The sequence below is a fragment of the Ctenopharyngodon idella genome, chromosome 10 (assembly GCF_019924925.1).
Source record: "Ctenopharyngodon idella isolate HZGC_01 chromosome 10, HZGC01, whole genome shotgun sequence".
NCBI classification, from domain to species: domain Eukaryota; kingdom Metazoa; phylum Chordata; class Actinopteri; order Cypriniformes; family Xenocyprididae; genus Ctenopharyngodon; species Ctenopharyngodon idella.
In genome coordinates, this window is record NC_067229.1 from 22,150,494 (window position 1) to 22,170,000 (window position 19,507).

Sequence of the window (19,507 nt, forward strand, 5' to 3'; positions counted from 1 at the left end):
ATCACATTTTACAACCAAAACTAAAATGTCAATTTATCTGATATTTTAAGAATGTTTTTTCTGCATGTTTCAGCATTTTGGCTGTACCACATTATTTCTACATTATGATATCAGGACAGTTGTACCACATGACATTTTACAACCTGAACAAATCTTGCCATCAGATTTAAAAAAAAAAAAAAAACCACAGTTGTTTGTTTGTTTGTTTGTTTTTTAAATAAAAATAAAAATAGAATTTTAAATTTGATTCTTTCTTCTAGATCAGGACAGGTGTACCACCCTGGCATTTTCTACTTTTTGCTCCCAAAAATTATCAAAAATAAATTTTTTAATTTACAAATTAAAACATGCTCATCACAGAACTGGATAATTCAGGTAACCGTAACCATGAACTACATTTTTTTTTTATATATATATTTTAGAATAAATTAATAGACAGAGAGCATCACGTCATTGATCCATGAATGAGGCGTTCACTCACTAGACTCCATATAAAGTGAACTGTGGGTGCTGCTGTCGCTGCTCTGGGGTGAGAAAGGGCCACAGCTCTTCAAACATGGTGTAGCCGCAACAGATTCTGGGAAATACAGAAAAACATACCAATTATGAACAAATATGTGATATAGGATAAGGAAGCAAACAAATGTTTCTTCCTGGTTGCAGATTCTGATCCATGATGATAAACACCAATGATAATGTAGATCTACACAGCAAATAGTGCTTGAATGTTTCCAATTAATAACAGAATGGCCAAAAAAATGCAAAGACTTAAGAAACAAGAGACAATTAAATATTCAAAACTTCCAAGGCACAACTGTGTAAAATTTCACTACACAGAAATAAGAACAAAAGGCAATGGCACAAGACAGGAATGTTGTGTCACAGCTTAAAAAAACAATGCTGAAGGCTGAAAAAAAGACAATCAAAATAAAAAGTGGAAAAAGTGAATCATGCAAGGGGGCAGAAATGGAAGGGTGGACAAGATGCAGCACCACGGCACTGCGAACCTGCGACGGGGTCCTCGATAATAATGGTGATTTTCCTGTGACCCCTTCCTTTACATACGGAGAAGAAAAAGAGAGAGAATAGAGTTGAAGCATTTCACCCTCATCCACAGCAAGACGAAAGAGCACAAGAGCTACAACAGCTAGTAGCAAGGTTTGGAGATCCATTTTCAAACCTCACACAATTAGTGTGTTTATATTTACTTTTGTATTTGCATGCAGTGTTGGGGAAGCCATTTTGAAATTTAAATCAAGATAATCATTTAAAATGGATCATTTAAAGTGAATGAACAAGAAACACTGTTCACAACATATTTAACTTTCATAATGTCATTTCTGTGTGTAAAGTATTTCTGAGTTAAACACGTTTCATGAATCACACGTGAACCTGTCATAACATGATTTCTGTGCTCAGATCTATGCTCATTTCTGTACTAGATTGATAAATGAGGCCCTAAGAGTTTAAGCATGAGAGTGATTGACTTCAGTCGTCAGAGGAATTACAGATATTTTTACACTTTTTCACAGTTGAATGAAATGTTGCAAAAATGTATTTTATTTCATTCTTATTTTATTATATTAGGAAAGTGAATATGAGCAATTTTGACATTGGCTTTAGGTTATAATAAAACAACGTCTTTCGTTGCAAAATAACTATCTACACTAACAAGCTTCTTAAAAACATTTGCTTAATTACTATACTGACAGTGTGAAACATGGGCAATATTTAACATACCAAGAGTAAAATGTGGTCAAATTTAATGGTATTCAGAACAGAAAAAGAATGAAAAATAAGTAGCTATAAAGTTATATAAAAAAAAAATATATATATATATATATATATATATAATAAAATTGGGCTGTAGTGGCGCTGTGCTCGCGAGGCACCTGCGCGATCACTTGGGTTTAATAAAATATTAAAATTGGCAGCATTAAACCAGAACGCATAAACTGATAATATACAACAATTAAAAAAATAAAGACAACACCATAATTTAAATAACGTAATTAAATACACATCAAAGTAGTAACAAAAAAATATTGCTATAATTAAAAAAATAGACATTAAATGCCATGCAAAGTAACTTGTGTGATGACACAAATTACTAATTATTCAATAATTCTTTAAAATTATCTTAATGAACCTTCCAAACGCTACTTGGGAGAAGACACTTTAACATGATTAACTGTTGTCTCGCTCAAACACAAAACAAGAATTTGAAAATTTGAAAAACAATCAACTATGATGACTATATCGAAAACTATAACTATATCAGCGTCCAGACCAACTGACGATAACGCTTTGTTTATTATAAGTGCACGCTACCATTATCTTGTCTATCACTTTAAATGTTGAAGCTCTTTAAAGTACAGGTGGATTCTGCCTGGCCGTCAATGTTTTTCATCGCTCACCAGTTAGTGTAGATGTCGCTATTCTCATAGAATTTGAATGATTACTAAAACGTTGTAGTTATTGCTATTGTTGCTATCCTTGGTGTGAACTAATAAATGTTGTTTTGTTAGTAGTTTTGCTACTTATAGTTAGTTTTGGACAAGGCATGTGTTCACGAGAACCTAATTAATTCAACTGTTTGTACGCACCATTTTTCAGTTTCTGCGTGACGCCCGTGTCGGACAGAGACCGGATGTGTCCCCTTGAGCTCCGCCCTGTAGTCCTCGGAGCCTCTGAGAAAGAGCAGCGGCGTGGTGGGGGTGGGGCCAAAGGAGTTTGGGTATCTCCCTGAGTCCCCATGTGTTCACTGCTCTGAGTGGAGCTGGACGAGTCGCGGCGTTTGTGCTTCCCCAGATTACCAATAGCCAGATATTCTGGGCCGTCATCCAGATCCACTTCCACACAATCCCGGATCTCAGGCGGAGCGGGCAAGGCAGGCTCAGTAAAGGAGATTTGGGGGATTCCTGCGTCCTGATTTCCTGTACCACACACCCATGGAGCACCCTGAGTACTGCTGGATGGAGCAACATCTTAAAGACAAACAAAGAGATTCATTGTGATTTTGAGAAACAGTCACATTTCTTCACCGCAAGCATTGCTAACAGCCCACCTTCCATCCCCAGTTTTCTCACCAAACAACGTACTGTTTTCAGGGACATTTTGTGTGTAAACAAGGCAAGCATTTAGTGTGGTAATGGAGCCACAGAGCGGCCTGTTGTTCTGGCTCTGAAATCTGCTGACCTGAGCTGCTCTTGGAGTGGGGGTTTTTGGGAATCTCTGTAAGGCAGCTCTGGGAGGTGGTGAGCCTCTGGGACTGAGAGCTGTCCGCTGGCCTCCAGCTTCCAGCGGCCCCGGGCAGCAAACACAAACTCTGACTCTTCAGCAAGCCCAACGGAGACTCTTTCAAATGTGAAAGCTTGAGAAACACAAGAGACAGAAGATATATATATATATATATATATATATATGAACGTAGAAATGCATGGCTATTTGAATGTCCGACAATGAAGTAATATGGTGTAGTTATGGTATCAACCAGCAGGTGCTAAAAGGGCTATGCTAACCAGCCAAACCAAGACTTTAAAAACGGGATGTTATTCAACTAGCTATAAACATGTCGGCAGTTTAACTAACTTAAATTGAAGTAAGATGGTGTATTTATGGTATCTACCAGCAGGGGCTAAAATGACCTCTTGATCAACTGCATGTTATTTAGTTAGCTAGCTATAAACATGTTGACGGTTTAACTAACTTTAAATAACTGGCTCAGCATAATTCTCTTCATACTATTGCGCCCACAATACAGTAGCTTAGCTGAAAGACAAAACTGACTGTAGTAGAAGAAAAATTGCACTCATGCTCACATAGCGCCCCTTCTGGCAACACTGAGAATGCATATATAGCATTTTACCAATAATAAGCTCAAAACATAATTTGAAAATCAGTAGATTTTCGAAAAGTAGTTCTCAATACACATAAAATGCAATAAACGCATGTTGGTATATCAAAAGCTTCCTGTCTGAAGTGTTTTCTTTTTCTCAAAATGACTTAATTTCTTATTGGACACATTGATCTTACATCAACTGTCTTTGATAGGAAAGATGTTTACTTGATAAATCAATGAAAGGTATGTGAAGAGGAATTTGTGGCAGACATTCAAATCAGTGAGATAAAAACAAGCGTGCGAGATCATGGAACCTTTCCTATTAAGCAAACACAAACACTGACGATTGTTATCCTACAAATACACATTTCATAGTACAGCTTTCTGAAGGGAACTGTATTCAGGTATAAAGACTTCTGAGGAACTCATATTATTAAATCTTTATCCACTTATTATTAAAGCTTTCTATGGACTTTGACCTCCATAAATCCAAAAAACTTCAAGTTACAGTTTATTTTAAGGTGACGTAGCTACATTGTACTTACTCAAATAAGTACAGAGTAATAATAATTAACTACATGTACTCACTACGGTTAGGGTTATGGTTTGGTTTAGGGTTAGTTACTTGTAATTATGCATAATTTGCTGTTACTACTATAGTAAGTACATTTAGTAACATGCAACTACGTCACCTTAAAATAAAGTGTTACCCAAATTAATTCCTACTAGTGGTATTCAAAAAGATATTCAAAAACATTGTTAGTTTCCTCAAGGAAAGTTATATTTTATTTTGCAGACTCTCAGGTTTGTCAGTGCAAAAAAAAAAAAAAAAATTTCCTGGACTATCAATCATTGCTGTATTATAGCCTACATACATATAACATCTTACAATTACACTGTTTTTTCCTTCTCTCAAGTCTCAAGTCAATTGTTTACAAGTTGTGTCAGTATTGATTTGTGACTTAAGGGCGACTGGTAGGAAAATGTGTTCAATAAAGATAAGAAAAAACATTTATCTTCACTGTTATCCTTAAAGGGATAGTTCACCCAAAAATGAAAATTTAAAAATAAACCTATTGACTTCCATAGTATGGGGGGGGGGGGGGAAGAAAGAAAAAAACTATGGAAAAAACTAAGGAAGTCAATGGGGTCCATCAACTGTTTGGTTGCCGACATTCTTGAAAATATCTTCTTTTTTGTTCAGCAGAAAAAAAAAAATTCATACAGGTTTGAAACAACTTGAGGGTGAGTAAATGATGACAGAATTTTCATTTTTGGGTGAACTATCCCTTTAATCACATCCTCTAGAGTAGTGGTTCCCAAACTGGGGTACGCATACTAGATGCTGATTTTTGTCTTTTATTTAATTCTACCCCACATTAAAATAACATTAAAACCAAGCATGTATTTCTAATGGTAGTGCCATAAAAGGTCAAATGCATGATATCCAGTCAAATTACTTCATCTTTTGTGGTCAAAACTGACTGTATCCACACAAGCAGAGTGCATAATGTTACGTGCAGAGTACACTGCCTTGGCAAATCATGCTACATTACTGACATTCAATGTACCTTTAAAAGTGTGGTTGTTGCACTTACTAGCATGACGAACAAATATAGACAGCCTGTGCATAGCGATCGATTTAAGACTCAAACTCTCTTTGATAGAGAAACATACTCTGTATGAGTTCTTGTTTTTAATGTTAATAAATTATACGAGAAAGAATGCAAATTTTTTCAGAATATCCATCCACAGGATCGCAAATGTGACAATGATTTTATACAACAGTTCAACAACAACAAAAAAACGTAATATTAAGTGATGCTCATTTTTAAACAGTATTGTCAGTATTGTTTGCTCTTTTGCAATGAAATAATAGTTCCAATGAGAGCCACAGAAGAACTTACCAAATAACACATAGGTGTTTTGTTAGTGAACGAATCTGTGGCTTTGAACAAATCGGGAGAGTAAATGGTTCAATGACCCATTAATAAATACAGCCACTTGCATCATTACTGAATGAATGAATTGCATGACTCGATCTTAACGATCTAAGCGCATGGTCTCAAGCGCACAGCGCAAGTGCACTTAGGGCGTGTCCGAATCCACTTTTGATAGTTTAACGATGGGAAAAATGGTTGGCGCACCCGGCGCATGGTCTAGAAGGGTTGTCCCTATTCTCTTAATAAGTAATGGGTATGTTTTAGGCGTAACGTGCAATAAACCAATCAGAGTCTCATCTCCCATTCCCTGTAAAAACCAGCTGCGCTAGTGCCATGGCGGATTCGCCATTTACATGGCAGTATTTGCAAGCGAAAAACTGAATGCTTCTCTAGCAAGGAAACAGATCTGCTCGTGCGCAAGGTTAAAACGCGCAAGCAGACCATCTACGGGACAGGCCGGATTCCACCAAAGCATTTTTATCTTTATGCACACAGTAATAACCTTTTACAGTGTAATGCTTTTATTTTTAACATTTGGCATGTTTGTGTGCTGCTGCGCCTCCCTGTGTGTGTATGTGCGTTGTCCACCCGCCTATAGGCGCATATTACTAACACGCTCTTTAAAATAACAAAAAAAATATCGTACCATTGACTTTAGACCAGGTTTCAGTTGGTCAATGGCGCAGTCTATTTCAGTTGCCTCAAAATAGCAACGCGCTGACAATGCGCCTGAACACACCTTGTTTTCAGACCAGCACGCCCATGGCCGCACAAATGGGTGCAAATGCCTATGCTATTTAAACAACATGGCGCAGGACATTGCACCAGGTATATGATAGGGCCAGATGACTCACTTATTATTATTTCATATTTCATATTTATCTCATTACATTATTTATGCCATTGTAATTACATTCATGCCACCTGAGCAGCATTAAACAGTAAATACATCTCAGCAGCTTGTGCCACTGCACTGCTTTCACTTGATTGAAATAGTTTAACTTATTGCTTTATTTATTATATTAATAATTAAATTAATGGAATTTTAAGTATGTGACAAAACATGACATACATTTAACAGAGTTAGAAAAACTTTGCCTTTACAAAGGTAAAAAAATTAACTGGAAAATCCATTTAAGGGGGCAAATATTGTCCCTTAATGGAAAAGGTGTGACTGCAGTCTAAGTGGAAGAGAGAAGGATGTTAATTCCCTCAGGGGGGTGTGTCACTGTAAAAAGTTTAGGAACCACTGCTCTAGATGCACATGCCTTTGATTAAAAGAATGTAAAATGTCTGACCCTGACGGTGTCTATGAGAGCCAGCAGCCGAGGGTTATTCTGCTCCACCGCCTCCAGACACTGGAACATGGCAGACACGTGTGGTTCACTCAACAGGAAGGCCCCATCTACAGAAGGTGACAATCAGTGCTATCATCATAACCAAACCATGTGTGCACAAGTGATGGTGCCAAATGTTTGGTGGATGCTGAGATACCATTGTAATATTTCTGTGTGTTTGTCCTATGTTGCAGCAGTGGTTTGAGCTGGGCAGATAAGATGTGACCTTGGAGACTGTGTAAAAGCCAACGCTCAGCTTTATAACCCTCGCCGAAGCACTGAACGCCACTGCTCAACACTGGCTCCAACTGACTGAACTGCACAGAAAAAGAGTCCATTCTCAGTGAAGATGTCAAAACAACCTCTAAGTGCACTATCAAGTGGGAAATATTCATTGGATTGACAAATACCTGTTCTACATGACGAGCTAGATGAGGACAGAGATACCGCACACACCACACGAAACGCCAATAGTCTTTCTGTTTATAGTAAATCTGCAAAACAAAATAACCAAGTTAGATCTTGTACCACAGTGTAATGATTCATGTTAAAAAATGTATTTGGGCACTTCTGTTCTGTTTGCAAGTCAAAGCAGTTATTAACAAAATCTATTATTAAGACAAAAAAAATGACATTAAAATAAAAAAAAAACAAAAAAAAAACAATGTAATTTTAAAAAAGCAATGATAACTAGTTATAAGAACTAAGTTACAAAGAAAAAAAAGATTTAGTTAATTTTAAATTTAAAGTTAAATGGTAGAGTTTTGATTGGCTGTAACCCAAAGGCAGAAGTAAAAAAAAATAAAATGAAATCTGAAATAAAATGAAATGAAATAAAATTATATATATTTTATATTTAATTTTATTGTATTGGTAAAACTAACAAAAGATATTTATGAACAATAAAAAACTAAAAATAAAATTTTTAATTCAAACTTCAAGTCGTGATGAAACAGTAGCAGCGGCAGTTTCACTGGAAGATCTGGTCATGAGATTTTGATTAAAGTTACCATGAAATCAAAACCGACATTTTTTTGGAATATTGCTGTGTTTATTATAGATGATTTATCTGTGCACATCATTGTTTGTTTAAATTCATGTGCCTCATCATCTTTAAAATAACCTCCCCTCCCTCTTGCAGCAACATCTCTTCTGTTCTCTGATGATGAGGGCAGAGCAACCTGTCACTCACATGAGATCCACCAATAGCAAACTACAACCATCCAATCAATTCCCCACAGACAAAATCAAGCACCACCCAACCTTTGTTCTTGTTTGAGCAGCTGTTTCACTTGGATATACATCACAATAGGTAAGAAAAGACTATCGCAACTTCCGTTTCATGCAGACTTTAAAAAAATATTATGGATGAATCATTCACAATAAGATCAATAACATACATTTGGAAAACAGATACAGTGAATTCCCATTTCATGCTGACTTTAAATAAATAAAAACTAGTGAGATTACAATACAATTACTAATACAATATTCTTCCTTGTTGGAAAGGTCACAGGGACCATTTCTTATCTCCTGACAAAAAAAGTAACGAAACTTAAAAACATATTCTTCCTCGTCTGATCAGCCACAGAGACTATTTGTGTCTAATAGTTCCTGGTAAATGAGGCTGTTGTTTAGGGCAAATTCCTGGCAGGAGATTCTGAGTACTTTCATGGAACACAGAGACATTTTTATCTTGTTTTTCCACACCTGTTCGTGTTTGAGGCCATGGCCCAGGATGTTGTTCATGTCCTTATGCAGGCGCTGAAGACCCCCATAGCGGGACCAAACATTAGGGTTGTTGGTCGACAGCAGCCCTTCAACAGTTGTCTTAAGATTAGACAGAAGTTTCCAGTGTTCCCATCTGAAAGGACACATATGTAAATTACTACTACATATCTATAACACATATCTATAACACTGCACTACTATTGCCACAAGAGTGTTTCTCCTCTTGTGAAAAAGTAAGTGCACTTAATTGTATTGAATATGCACTTGTAGTGCACTTCAGATCTTACAAATATATATTTATTTTACACTTTTAACAAGTGAAAATTTGTTATATCAAATTAAAAGTTTTACTTTAAAATACATTTTAAATCATATTTTAATAATGTTTTGTCATGTCAGAAGTACACTTATGTGTTGACTACTAAGTAAGTACTTGATTGTGATTTAAACTGCAGTGTGTTATTCGACATTACATTTAGTTAATATATTCTAAATGTACTAAATTGCAACTGCTTCAGTACAAAGGTGTAATTACAAATATATTTAAATACATGACAAAAAAGTTTCAATAAAAATGGCATTAAAGTATATCTTAGTTTACCATAAATGCTTGCCAGTACAGTAAGAGTAAAATCTTTCCGTGGTAGCGGCAGCTTATTTCAAAGTAAGAAATTAAATATAAAGATGTACTTAAATCCTTCTTACGTGGGTCAAAAATATTCAGTTCGCACTTAAGTTTATTCTTTTAAAATACATTATTTCCATAATAGGTATTCTTTTCTTTTTTTTTTTTCCTTTTTTTTTTTTAAGTCTCCTGAAGTGTACGTCTTTATTTAAATGTTTCGTCAGGGCATTACACTGCGTTATGACAGAGCAAGAGTTTCTGTTTATGTCATTTTATGCTTGTGGGTTTGGAGGGCTGTCCGTGAAATAACTTGCTTAAAAATAAAATTTCGCGGTTACGTCTGCTATTTAACAGCTAAATGTGAACGTGTCACAAGACTGTTGTCATTTGCTGTTTTTAAGTCGATCTGCAGGATGCAATCTGCTAGAACATAGTATGCTGTAGCGCACTATGGTAAGGGTCTCTGTCTCTTATTAATATTAGTTACGTCACAGTCGAACCCTTCCTGAAGCCCCTGGTCTCCTATTGGTTGATTCCGGAGAACTGACTGCCGCCACTTACTAATATCCACCGTTAAGCCAATCAGATGATAGCATTGATAAAAAACGTCCCGTGATGTAATTAATATTCATGAGGGAAGTCTTTACCATAGTAGGATTTACAATTTCACTAGCCGGCTAGCTAAATATGAAAGCTACAATCGATAACTTTCTCAGCAAACAAGATGGTTATTTCACATATATCAGTTAAATGTACTTAAATATATACATACAAGAGTATAGGGTGCTAAAATTACTTAATTAAGCACAATAATCTCCAAATCTAAAGCTGTGATTCTAGCTGTCAAACTCAGGACTGCTGTATATATTCATCCTTTTTATTTACCTGCGCTCTCCATCTTCCGCCTCCATGGATATTTCCATCTCCACCCCAGGTAACTGCTTGATTTAGAGTTTAGATCAGATTTAAACACAGAAAGTGTCCGGACAGGTAGTAGTTGTTTCCACTGGGCTTCCCGTACCATAACAAGATAGACGGATGTGAAGTCAGAGATAAGCGCTCTAACCGGATGAGCATTCTTAAAATAGCGGAAGTAGATCGTCTTTTTAAAATAAAAGTGAAACGCAGGATTTTATGAATTAAAAGCATATGCACTATCATTCCTACAGTACAACGCATAATATCTGTCTTCATATAGTCTTCATATATTAGATAAAATATTAAAGATGGAAAATCACCAACCACAACCAACAACACTGGAACAAAATGGCAAGGTAAAAATGGTAACATATTAATTGGTTTTATTCAAGTCAAAAATATTCTTTAACATTCATTTATACCAACAATACTTATTTTTATGGGTTAAATTAGGTAGAAGTAGCTTTTTAAGGTAACAATTGCAGGTTACCACTTTTTACAGTGTACAGTTGTTATTTTTATATTTAATTTGTTTTATTTATTTTGTATATTTCATAATTTTATTTTAATTCATTTATTATAACTCATTTAATTTAATTAATAATATTGGTGAAAATACCAATTAAACACCAACAAAAATATTTTTGAAAAAACTGAAATTCTGATTACGGAACCAGTGAAATTTCCATCTATGATCATCTATAAACTAGTGCTGTCAAATCAATTCATCGTGATTAATCACATCTAACATTAAAGTTTTTGTTTATTTAAAAAATATGTGTTAAATATATATATATTTGATATTTGCAGTTGCATATAGCTGTATGTACACATTATAACACTCATCATTATCATCACATTCTGGAGGATTATTAAAAATTAAAAAACTAGAATAACAGGGTTGTCACCAGTCCCATGATTTAATACTTTGCAGAGCCACCTTTTGCTTTAATTACAGCCATTAATCTTTTTGGATGTGTCTGTACTAGCTTTGCACACCTAGATTGGGGAATATTTGCCCATTCTTCCTTGCAGAATTGCTCAAGTTTGGTCAAATTCTGTGGTGAGCGGCAATGGACTGCTCTCTTCCCATCCATAGATTTTCTATCGGATTTAAGTCAGGGCTCTGACTTGGCCACTTAAGGACATTCACCTTCCTATCCTTCAGCCATTGCGTTGTTCTTTTGGCGGTATGTTTAGGATCATTGTCGTGTCGGAAGGTCAATGACCTGCCCATCTTCTGTCTAGCAGAAGGACGCCGTTTTTCTCAAGAATTTTTGCATTCCATACAAGGTGATGATATTTACACACACACACATAAACACAATAAACACAAACTTTTATGTTAGATTTGACAGCCCTACTATAAACTAATACAATATTCTTCTATGTGGAGGCCATATTTTATCTACTGTAATAACTTTTAAAACTTATTATTTCTAAAAATTTGTTTTAATTACTAGTTAAAAACTAATGTTTTAATAGTAGTAATTTTCAGTTTTTCAACTCGTTACTCTATTGTTAATTTTTCAAACTTCTCGTTCTCACAGTTGTTCAAATAAATTGATACTTGCCTCATATTTTTTAAACTGTCTTTAAAGTCTGCTTTATTGACAGCTTGAGCGAAAAAGACAAATGTCTGCAACTGTATTCAGCATTGTGATCTTACACGTCTTGGCCACACGGTGGCGCTGTTCAACAATATTTTCTAAATGGTGGTAAACGTGTTATGTTAGTGACTTCAGAGGCCCGTTTCAGAAAGGAGGTTAAGTGAAAACTCTGATGTTAACCCTCAAAATTAGGGAAACTCTGGGTTTTCAGTGGTGTAGGCAGCAGTGCGTAAGGTGCGTAGAACTAGCTTGTGACGTGATTGACCCGGGTACGAATCCGCCTTTTGCCAAACTCACTCTTCTACTTTTCCCCATCACATATCACATCAGAAAGGCATTCATTTTCAATAAAAATAAAGAAAATGTTCTAAAAGTGGAAGTAAAGTGCCTAACGAGTGTTTAATAATAATAATAATAATAATAATAATAATAAAATTATTTATAATTTTAATAAATATAATCATTTACAATGTATGTAATTATTGCATCCTGTTAATGTACAACAACTGAGGTGCAAATCAGGCTAGTCTCATCTCAGGGTAAGTCAACTCCTTGAACCTCCTTATAAAACGGGCCCCAGTACACGGAGAACTACAGGAGATATGACATGAGCTACTCTGCAGGCGTGTCATGCCAAGCCGTTACAGACATTTAAAATATAGACATTTTAAGGCTCTTTGCATTGACAGTTAGAGCCAAGGGCAGGATATTTCCATTTCGCTTTAAAGGTAAAATTTATGGTAGTATTGTGCAAGCTGTGGCAACCATGAACAAAACTAAAATTTAATCTAATCTATAATATAAGCAAGGAATAATTGACGGTGGGCCGTCAAATTATTAGAAAATAATGCCCACCCGAGGTGGTAATGCGGTCACGTTTTCATTCAACTTCATTCGCCGCGTTTTTTTTTGTTTTTAGAACGCGGTCATGCTGCACGTGACACAGCAAAACATGCGAGACGTGTTCTATGTGAACAGCCTCCTCTACTTGGTCTGTACTTTTCATGTTAATTAATAATTCAAAACAAGTCTATGTCATGTCTGCATTTAAATATCTAGGTTGTGTGCGTGCGTGTGAGAGAAACTCATGTTTAATAAGTTAGCAATTCATGTCAGTTAATATGCTCATTATTAAAACCAAAGTCTAACATCATGCAGGACAAACATTCTTGTGATTAAATCCTTTAGCGAAAGTTTGGCTTGTAAATGTTTGTTTTGTGTCTGTGTGTTATGCACAAGAATAGTAGAAAACATTTAAAATGGTCTAGTTCTCAATGGAACAGTAATTTATTTCTGACAGAAAACTAAACGTTTCAAAACAGCACATTACAAGGGTATTTTTAAGATATTATCAAAGGCTCAGTGATCAAGTACAATACATTTTGCTTGTATACTACATTTCCTTCAAAAAAAAAAAAAAAAAAAGAAGAAAAACGAAAAACAAGCAAACCTAAAAATTTCAGACCGATGTACATTAATTGTACAATATTTGTTTGGCTCAAACTGGGCAAAAAAATAAAAAACCAGATTGCTATATCCATAGTGCATGAGGCACAAACAGGACATGCCTTTTACATAAATGACATTAAATGACTTCTGTGAACTGCAAACACTTTTGCGGCTTTTATTTATTATGATGACTATTTTATCATTCTTTGAAAGAATAGTAATCAGTGTAAACTACACCTGGGAATATAAATCGTAATTTATTTTGTACATTTTCTGCAATGTATTAAACATTTATCTGTATATCAAGTTTTACAACACCATGCAAATGAAAACAGATGGCTCATTTTTTTGTTTGCGCATTACAGGGACTTTTCCTCCAAGAGACCAAACATCGTTCACAGACTGCTTAAGTTATTATATTGAATAAAAAAAACATGAGGTAAGAAAATGGTCTGATAGATCGTGCAGAACATGCCAATCAGCAACAAAGGATTGTTTGACGTGACAAAGTAAAAATAAAAACGCGAGCGAGCAAGCAAGAAAATGTGCGATACAAAACAAATGTACACAGCTTTTCTTCTTTGGTTACAAAATATGTTGTATAATCAAATTCACAGCTTCTTCCCCCATCCCAGATTTTAAAATAAAGAACACATCAGAATTGAAAACCAAAATTTAAGTACTTAGGGAAGGTATAGCAAGTATACTTAATAAAATTCAACAGAAAAATACTTGATAACTGGTGCTCACCTGTACAACTGGCTATACTTATAATACTTTACAATCTATACACATGTACATTCAACCCCAAACCAATTCAACTATACAGGACATGTGCATCAGCGACGTTGTTGAATCACCTTTAGTGTTGGAACTGTGCCATGGGGACATTATTGCCTAAAACTTATTTTACATTTCAGAAACCCAAAGAAAGTTTATATATATAATAGACCTCTGTTACATTGTTCATTTACATTATGAAAATAGCAGCCCTCTAATAAATATATGCAAACAGTAAAACTAAACAGACGAAAGGACTTAATCATGTACGTCGGCTCTGGAAAACACACCAATCTCCCAGTTTTCCATGGTAGTTACCCTCCAACGAAATTCGCTTCTCCCAAAAATGATTGTCTAATACTGGGAAAGCCAAGCAGCACGGATAATCGAAGCATGGCTCTCCGCAAGTGGCAAACAAGACTGGAAACGAAAATCTCCTTTGCAGATTTGTTTTGTTTTTATGCAAGTCTACAGAATCCCACGTCGAAAGGTCTTCATGCTGTGGATACGTTGGGTTGTGGGGGCAAGGCCACGAGTTCGCTCCCTTCCTGTAGGATTGCGTTCGCTGGCATCTGTTGGGGAGAAGTGCTTCCGGGGATGTTGATCTGAGAGGTGAGCTGAGTCAACTGCTCAGTGTTGGCCAGGGATTTTAATACTGCGTTTTCCCTCTCCAGAACAGAGTTCCTCTCATAGAGCTCCTTGATCTGCTCTTTCAAGACCTCCACTTCCTCACGCACAGCGTACATTAAATGGCTTTTCACAAGATCCTGAAGAGAAGAGCAGGACCATGATTAGTTACACGTTTCAAATGCAAGCTCTTAGAAATGTACTTTGTATTCGTGCTGGTTTCATGTGGATTTGAAAAACTTATATGCCATTATCAAGAACTCTAAAAATATCATGTGGCGTAACCATCAAGTTAAAAAAAAAAAAAATTTCAAAAGCTTTTTAAAATGTATTGATTACAAATGTCATGAATAATTAATTCGTAAATATCATTACATTCTGGGGAGTCGCACCACATGACGTTAGAACCCGAACTAACCTTTCCTTGTCATAAAAACTTCAAATTATCTGAGATTTACTGAACTTAACACATGTCCTGTGGGTCTGCAGGGGTCATAAATTATCGTTTCCTAAGTTTTTCAGAATGTTGGCTGCACCACATGACTGATTTTGCTGACTTTTTTTTTTTTTTTTTAATATATTTTTTTAAATAAGCATTTTTGCTGAAGTATTTTTTATGAAACAGTAATAAAAGATTATTCCAAACTACTTTAAGGCTTTCTTTTCAATAATGTTTTATTTATAATAAAATCAAGTAATTATCAAGCTATCAATATCACCTGATATTTCTTTCCTTTATGCCCCAAGCCCTTAATTTAAAGAAAGAATTAAAATACTCACCATAGCTTGCTCTATTTTATTATCAATGGCCACGACACTGGCGCCAGAGGCACTGCAGAAAAAAAAAAAAAAGACAATGCTTTAAAAAAAGAAAAGAGTTTACATTGGGAAGCTAATATTCAAGTCCTGTCAGGCACGTTACATCGTATCAGTTGAATCGCACTTCTAACGAACTGCCAACTGTTCGTATGCAATAACTCAGAATTGTAAATTCAGATGACATTTCCTTGTTGTGCTTGTCAGCACATAACTTATAAAATCATACATTCAATGCTACAAGATGAAAATCAGATATGCACACATACTCCACTTTCATAACCTGTCAATATTATATTCCATTACCCATCCAGAAATATATTCAGAATTTGTGCATAAATAATCACGTTAGGTATGATACTATTGCATGGTTATTAAAAAAAAAAAAAAAAAAAAAAAAAAAGGGGGGGGGGGGGGGGGGTGAATTCTACCATCAGACAGCTGCTGATATCAAGCGAAATTGTTCCTGATGTTGACAGTACATTAATTTAAGCTGTTGTCTGATTTACCATATATGGTACCATATCTATAAATACATGTAAAATCATATCTGTTGATGCTGGATTAACCATTATTAACAAAACCAAAGACTGACAATAAAAAAAAAGCTTCACGCATTGTTCAATATTGTTACCGTTCACACGTATTCTTGCTTACAATCTGCGGTATAAAAAAAATATATATCAGATGAAGACGCGCGTCAGATCGACATCATGTCATAAGCACTGCGTTTTTAAAACAAGTTAAAAACTTTTTAAAACTCATCTCGAGACCGTCGAGTTCAGTTTTATTCCATCCAGCTCGTTTTAAACGCAGGAACGCTGCGTGAAAGACTACTTCGATGTCTAACGCACGTTCAAATTCATCAAGGCTTTAATATAAACTAATAATAAGTATAACTCGCTCATTAATCACTTTTAATGCATAAGTGTTTTAGCATACAGCGTACAACCTGCACTTTTTCATACAAGGTTTTATATGTATTCATATTCATGAACTTATGTGTTCGTGCTAGAGACGCTGCGTACGTGACATACATGTCCTGGGCTCATTCCGCAATAAACCCCACATTTACAAATATTTTACTATAATAATAATAATAATAATATCACATAGACACACTTTTCTCATAATTACGTTCTTTTACATAGATGCACATTAAAACTAAGTGTCTTTTCGGAAAAGCCACACAAAGCACAAGCACATCAGGCGCCAGAGTCAACCTATAGAAAATACAAGGCATTGCGAGATTTAATTCTGTTATAAAATCTTAACATTTACCTGCATCGTGCTCTGTATGATATTAGTCTCGCAGAATACGTAGGAGAAGATCCAGGGGAGTACGGCAGACAATAACTCGTTTTGCAGCGCATGTTGGTAATCAGTTAGTCTCAGATACAGAAGTGTGTTGGTAGTGAAGGCGCTCTTCAGGATTTAAGGAATCTGTGCTCTAGCAGGGAGGCGTGGCGGCCGAGACGGAAACTGAGAGGCAGTCACACATCAGCAAACTCTACACGCGTCTGTATTTTTAGAGCGGTGCCGCGCATGCGCAACACGATCATCAGCTATAGAACTCTATAGTTTATGCCTGAACTCCGTCTTCTCTATCCTGCCTAATTCTTCATTGCGAGTTGTTTTATTACTCAAGATTTATATCGCACATAAATCATACAGATGACTTATAAATGCGTTTCAAGTAAACATGTTAACACATCTTACAGTAGAAAGTCAAACGTGAAGATAAAAAAAAAACAAGCTAGAGTAGTTTTGATCTTTTATTTTTAATATATAAGCTTAGATGTGTTTACAAAGGAAAAAAACAGATCTGTAATTACTATTTATACAAATGGTTAACGTGCCCAAACCTTAAATCTATTTCAATTTGGTCATAACATACAAAAACAGAATGACATTTTATATATAAAATGCCATTAATCAATGGAATGTCTTTCATTAAAAATTTGTTGTGTAGTGTATTCAAGGATAAGGACCACGAGAAGTCACCAGTCTCCAATTTAATTTTAGGCACTCAGTGGTCCTAAAAACAAGCTAAAGATTTTTCTGGGACATGTGTGCTTTCTAGGTCTTATCCTGGCGTCAACTCAGACAGTAACACCATCCTTACCAGGGCCCGGGAACTGAACCGCAGGCAGGTCAGACAAACGCGTACATGCAAACCGGCACATGCCACTAGAAAATGTAGGCATTTCCCAAAGTGCATCAGGTGTCTTTAAGTTTCTGTGCAACTAAAGCCAACACATTCCTTCAGGCAGTAAACACTCTGAAATGAAAACATGCTGTCAAAATTAACAGATGTACATCTTAGTCTACAAGAATCTTCCATTAAATGGCTGATGGTGATTAGAACCATTCATGTGTAAATCCTAATTTCAATGTATTATGCTTTTTTTTTTTTTTTTCTTTTTTTTTTAATGCTAACGTCTGAACTCTTATCATTGATTCAGCTGATGTCACTATAAGGAGCCTCTTAAATTAGAACACAAGTCAAAAAGGTGTGAAAGCTGCAATTGACCCCAAATGGATGACGTCGTCTCCAGTGTCCACTGTGTCTATGATGTAAATTGTTGTTGACCCCCTGCTTGACTGGCTGCATACAGGCACGTGCACCGATAGATACCATAACGCTCTACAGAGCAGGTGAGCAGCATCCAAATCTCCTGGACATGCCTTCATTGTTGACAGCCAGGTAACCATCGTGTTTGCTCTAAACCAGTGGTTTCCACTGCACATTTTGTATGTTGCCCTTATCTGACACACCTATTTCAGGTCTTGCAGTCTCTACTAATGAGCTAATGAGTTGAAACAGGTGTGTTAGATGAAAGACATCCAAAATGTGCAGTGCTGGGGGTCCTCCAGGACAGGTTTGGGAACCACTGCTCTAAACTATTTCTCATTGCTGTGAAATTAAACCACTATTACATCTCAATACAGTCAGATGAACTCAGGCAACAGCCCTTCATTAAGCTTAACAACAAGCCACCAAAATTAATAAAAATGCCCACAAAATTCAAAATATGAATCGCCCTCGTCCGAGTTATTGTATTTTGTAACATAATTAAGCAGTCACCAGCAAGAATGCTATATTCTCAAATATCAGGACTATTGCAAAATGTGATATTTTATAAAACAGTTCAATAAATTTATTTTTAGACAATTGTCCATTTTGACTGTTTTTGCTCTATTTTGTCAATGAAAATAGTTCTAAACACAGCAGAGAAGTTGAGTCTCCCAGCAGCAGACAGCGGTGTTTCGTTCTTGAATGATTCATCATTTTTGAACGAATCATGTGAGTCAGTGATTCAATGACCCATTCATAAAGTCAGTGGACAGTTGCTTCTTTCATGAATGAATCGGACAGTTGCTTCTTTCATGAATGAATCAGCCAGTTTGAACGAATTGGTTGAATGAACGATTCTGTGGTTCACTTATTACGGCTCACCGCCACCTACTGTCGGTTTTAGTTTAACATATAATAGTATCATTTCTTTTTTCCCAACATTTCATATTTATATATTCAAAATGTTATATTTAGAACAATAATCTTATAACATTATTTAGGCAATTGTAATTGCAGTGTAAATGGATTTTGATAAATGGTAAGATGGATTTTGTTGACACTGATTTCATTTAATTGGTATAACAGCCCTATAGTGTATATTGTTAATCTTTTAAGTAATTACACTATTTATCAACATTATTTAACTTTACATTTTATAAATTATTATAAGGGGTGCCCTTTTTTTTTTACTTGAGCACCTGCCACCCAAAATGTCTGCACAGCCCTGACTGCATATGAATGGTGCATGTTA

General features: G+C 35.6%; 2 protein-coding genes across 5 annotated transcripts in view; both read right to left on the reverse strand.

Annotated features, from left to right (window-relative positions):
- The window catches only part of rubcn (rubicon autophagy regulator), a 28,584-nt gene extending 18,054 nt beyond the window's left edge, over positions 1-10,530 (reverse strand). For 2 of the 3 annotated variants that reach the window (XM_051909655.1, XM_051909653.1), the window contains exons 1-9: positions 10,363-10,530; positions 8,832-8,985; positions 7,532-7,615; positions 7,279-7,438; positions 7,083-7,189; positions 3,199-3,373; positions 2,607-2,987; positions 1,008-1,055; positions 482-577 (exon numbers count right to left, since the gene is read on the reverse strand). In XM_051909655.1, the coding sequence (XP_051765615.1) occupies positions 482-577; positions 1,008-1,055; positions 2,607-2,987; positions 3,199-3,373; positions 7,083-7,189; positions 7,279-7,438; positions 7,532-7,615; positions 8,832-8,985; positions 10,363-10,400 (1,243 nt within the window). In that variant the 5' untranslated portion in view covers positions 10,401-10,530. The remainder of the gene's footprint in view (positions 1-481; positions 578-1,007; positions 1,056-2,606; positions 2,988-3,198; positions 3,374-7,082; positions 7,190-7,278; positions 7,439-7,531; positions 7,616-8,831; positions 8,986-10,362) is intronic. The other variant, XM_051909654.1, reaches the window with a different exon arrangement.
- A 2,728-nt stretch (positions 10,531-13,258) lies between these two features.
- Positions 13,259-19,507, reverse strand: part of tsc22d2 (TSC22 domain family 2) — a 35,549-nt gene continuing 29,300 nt past the window's right edge. The window contains exons 2-3 of one of the 2 annotated variants that reach the window (XM_051909165.1): positions 15,642-15,693; positions 13,259-15,001 (exon numbers count right to left, since the gene is read on the reverse strand). In XM_051909165.1, coding sequence (XP_051765125.1) covers positions 14,729-15,001; positions 15,642-15,693 — 325 coding nt within the window. In that variant the 3' untranslated portion in view covers positions 13,259-14,728. Of the gene's footprint in view, positions 15,002-15,641; positions 15,694-17,802; positions 17,959-19,507 lie in introns of those variants that run through there. The other variant, XM_051909169.1, reaches the window with a different exon arrangement.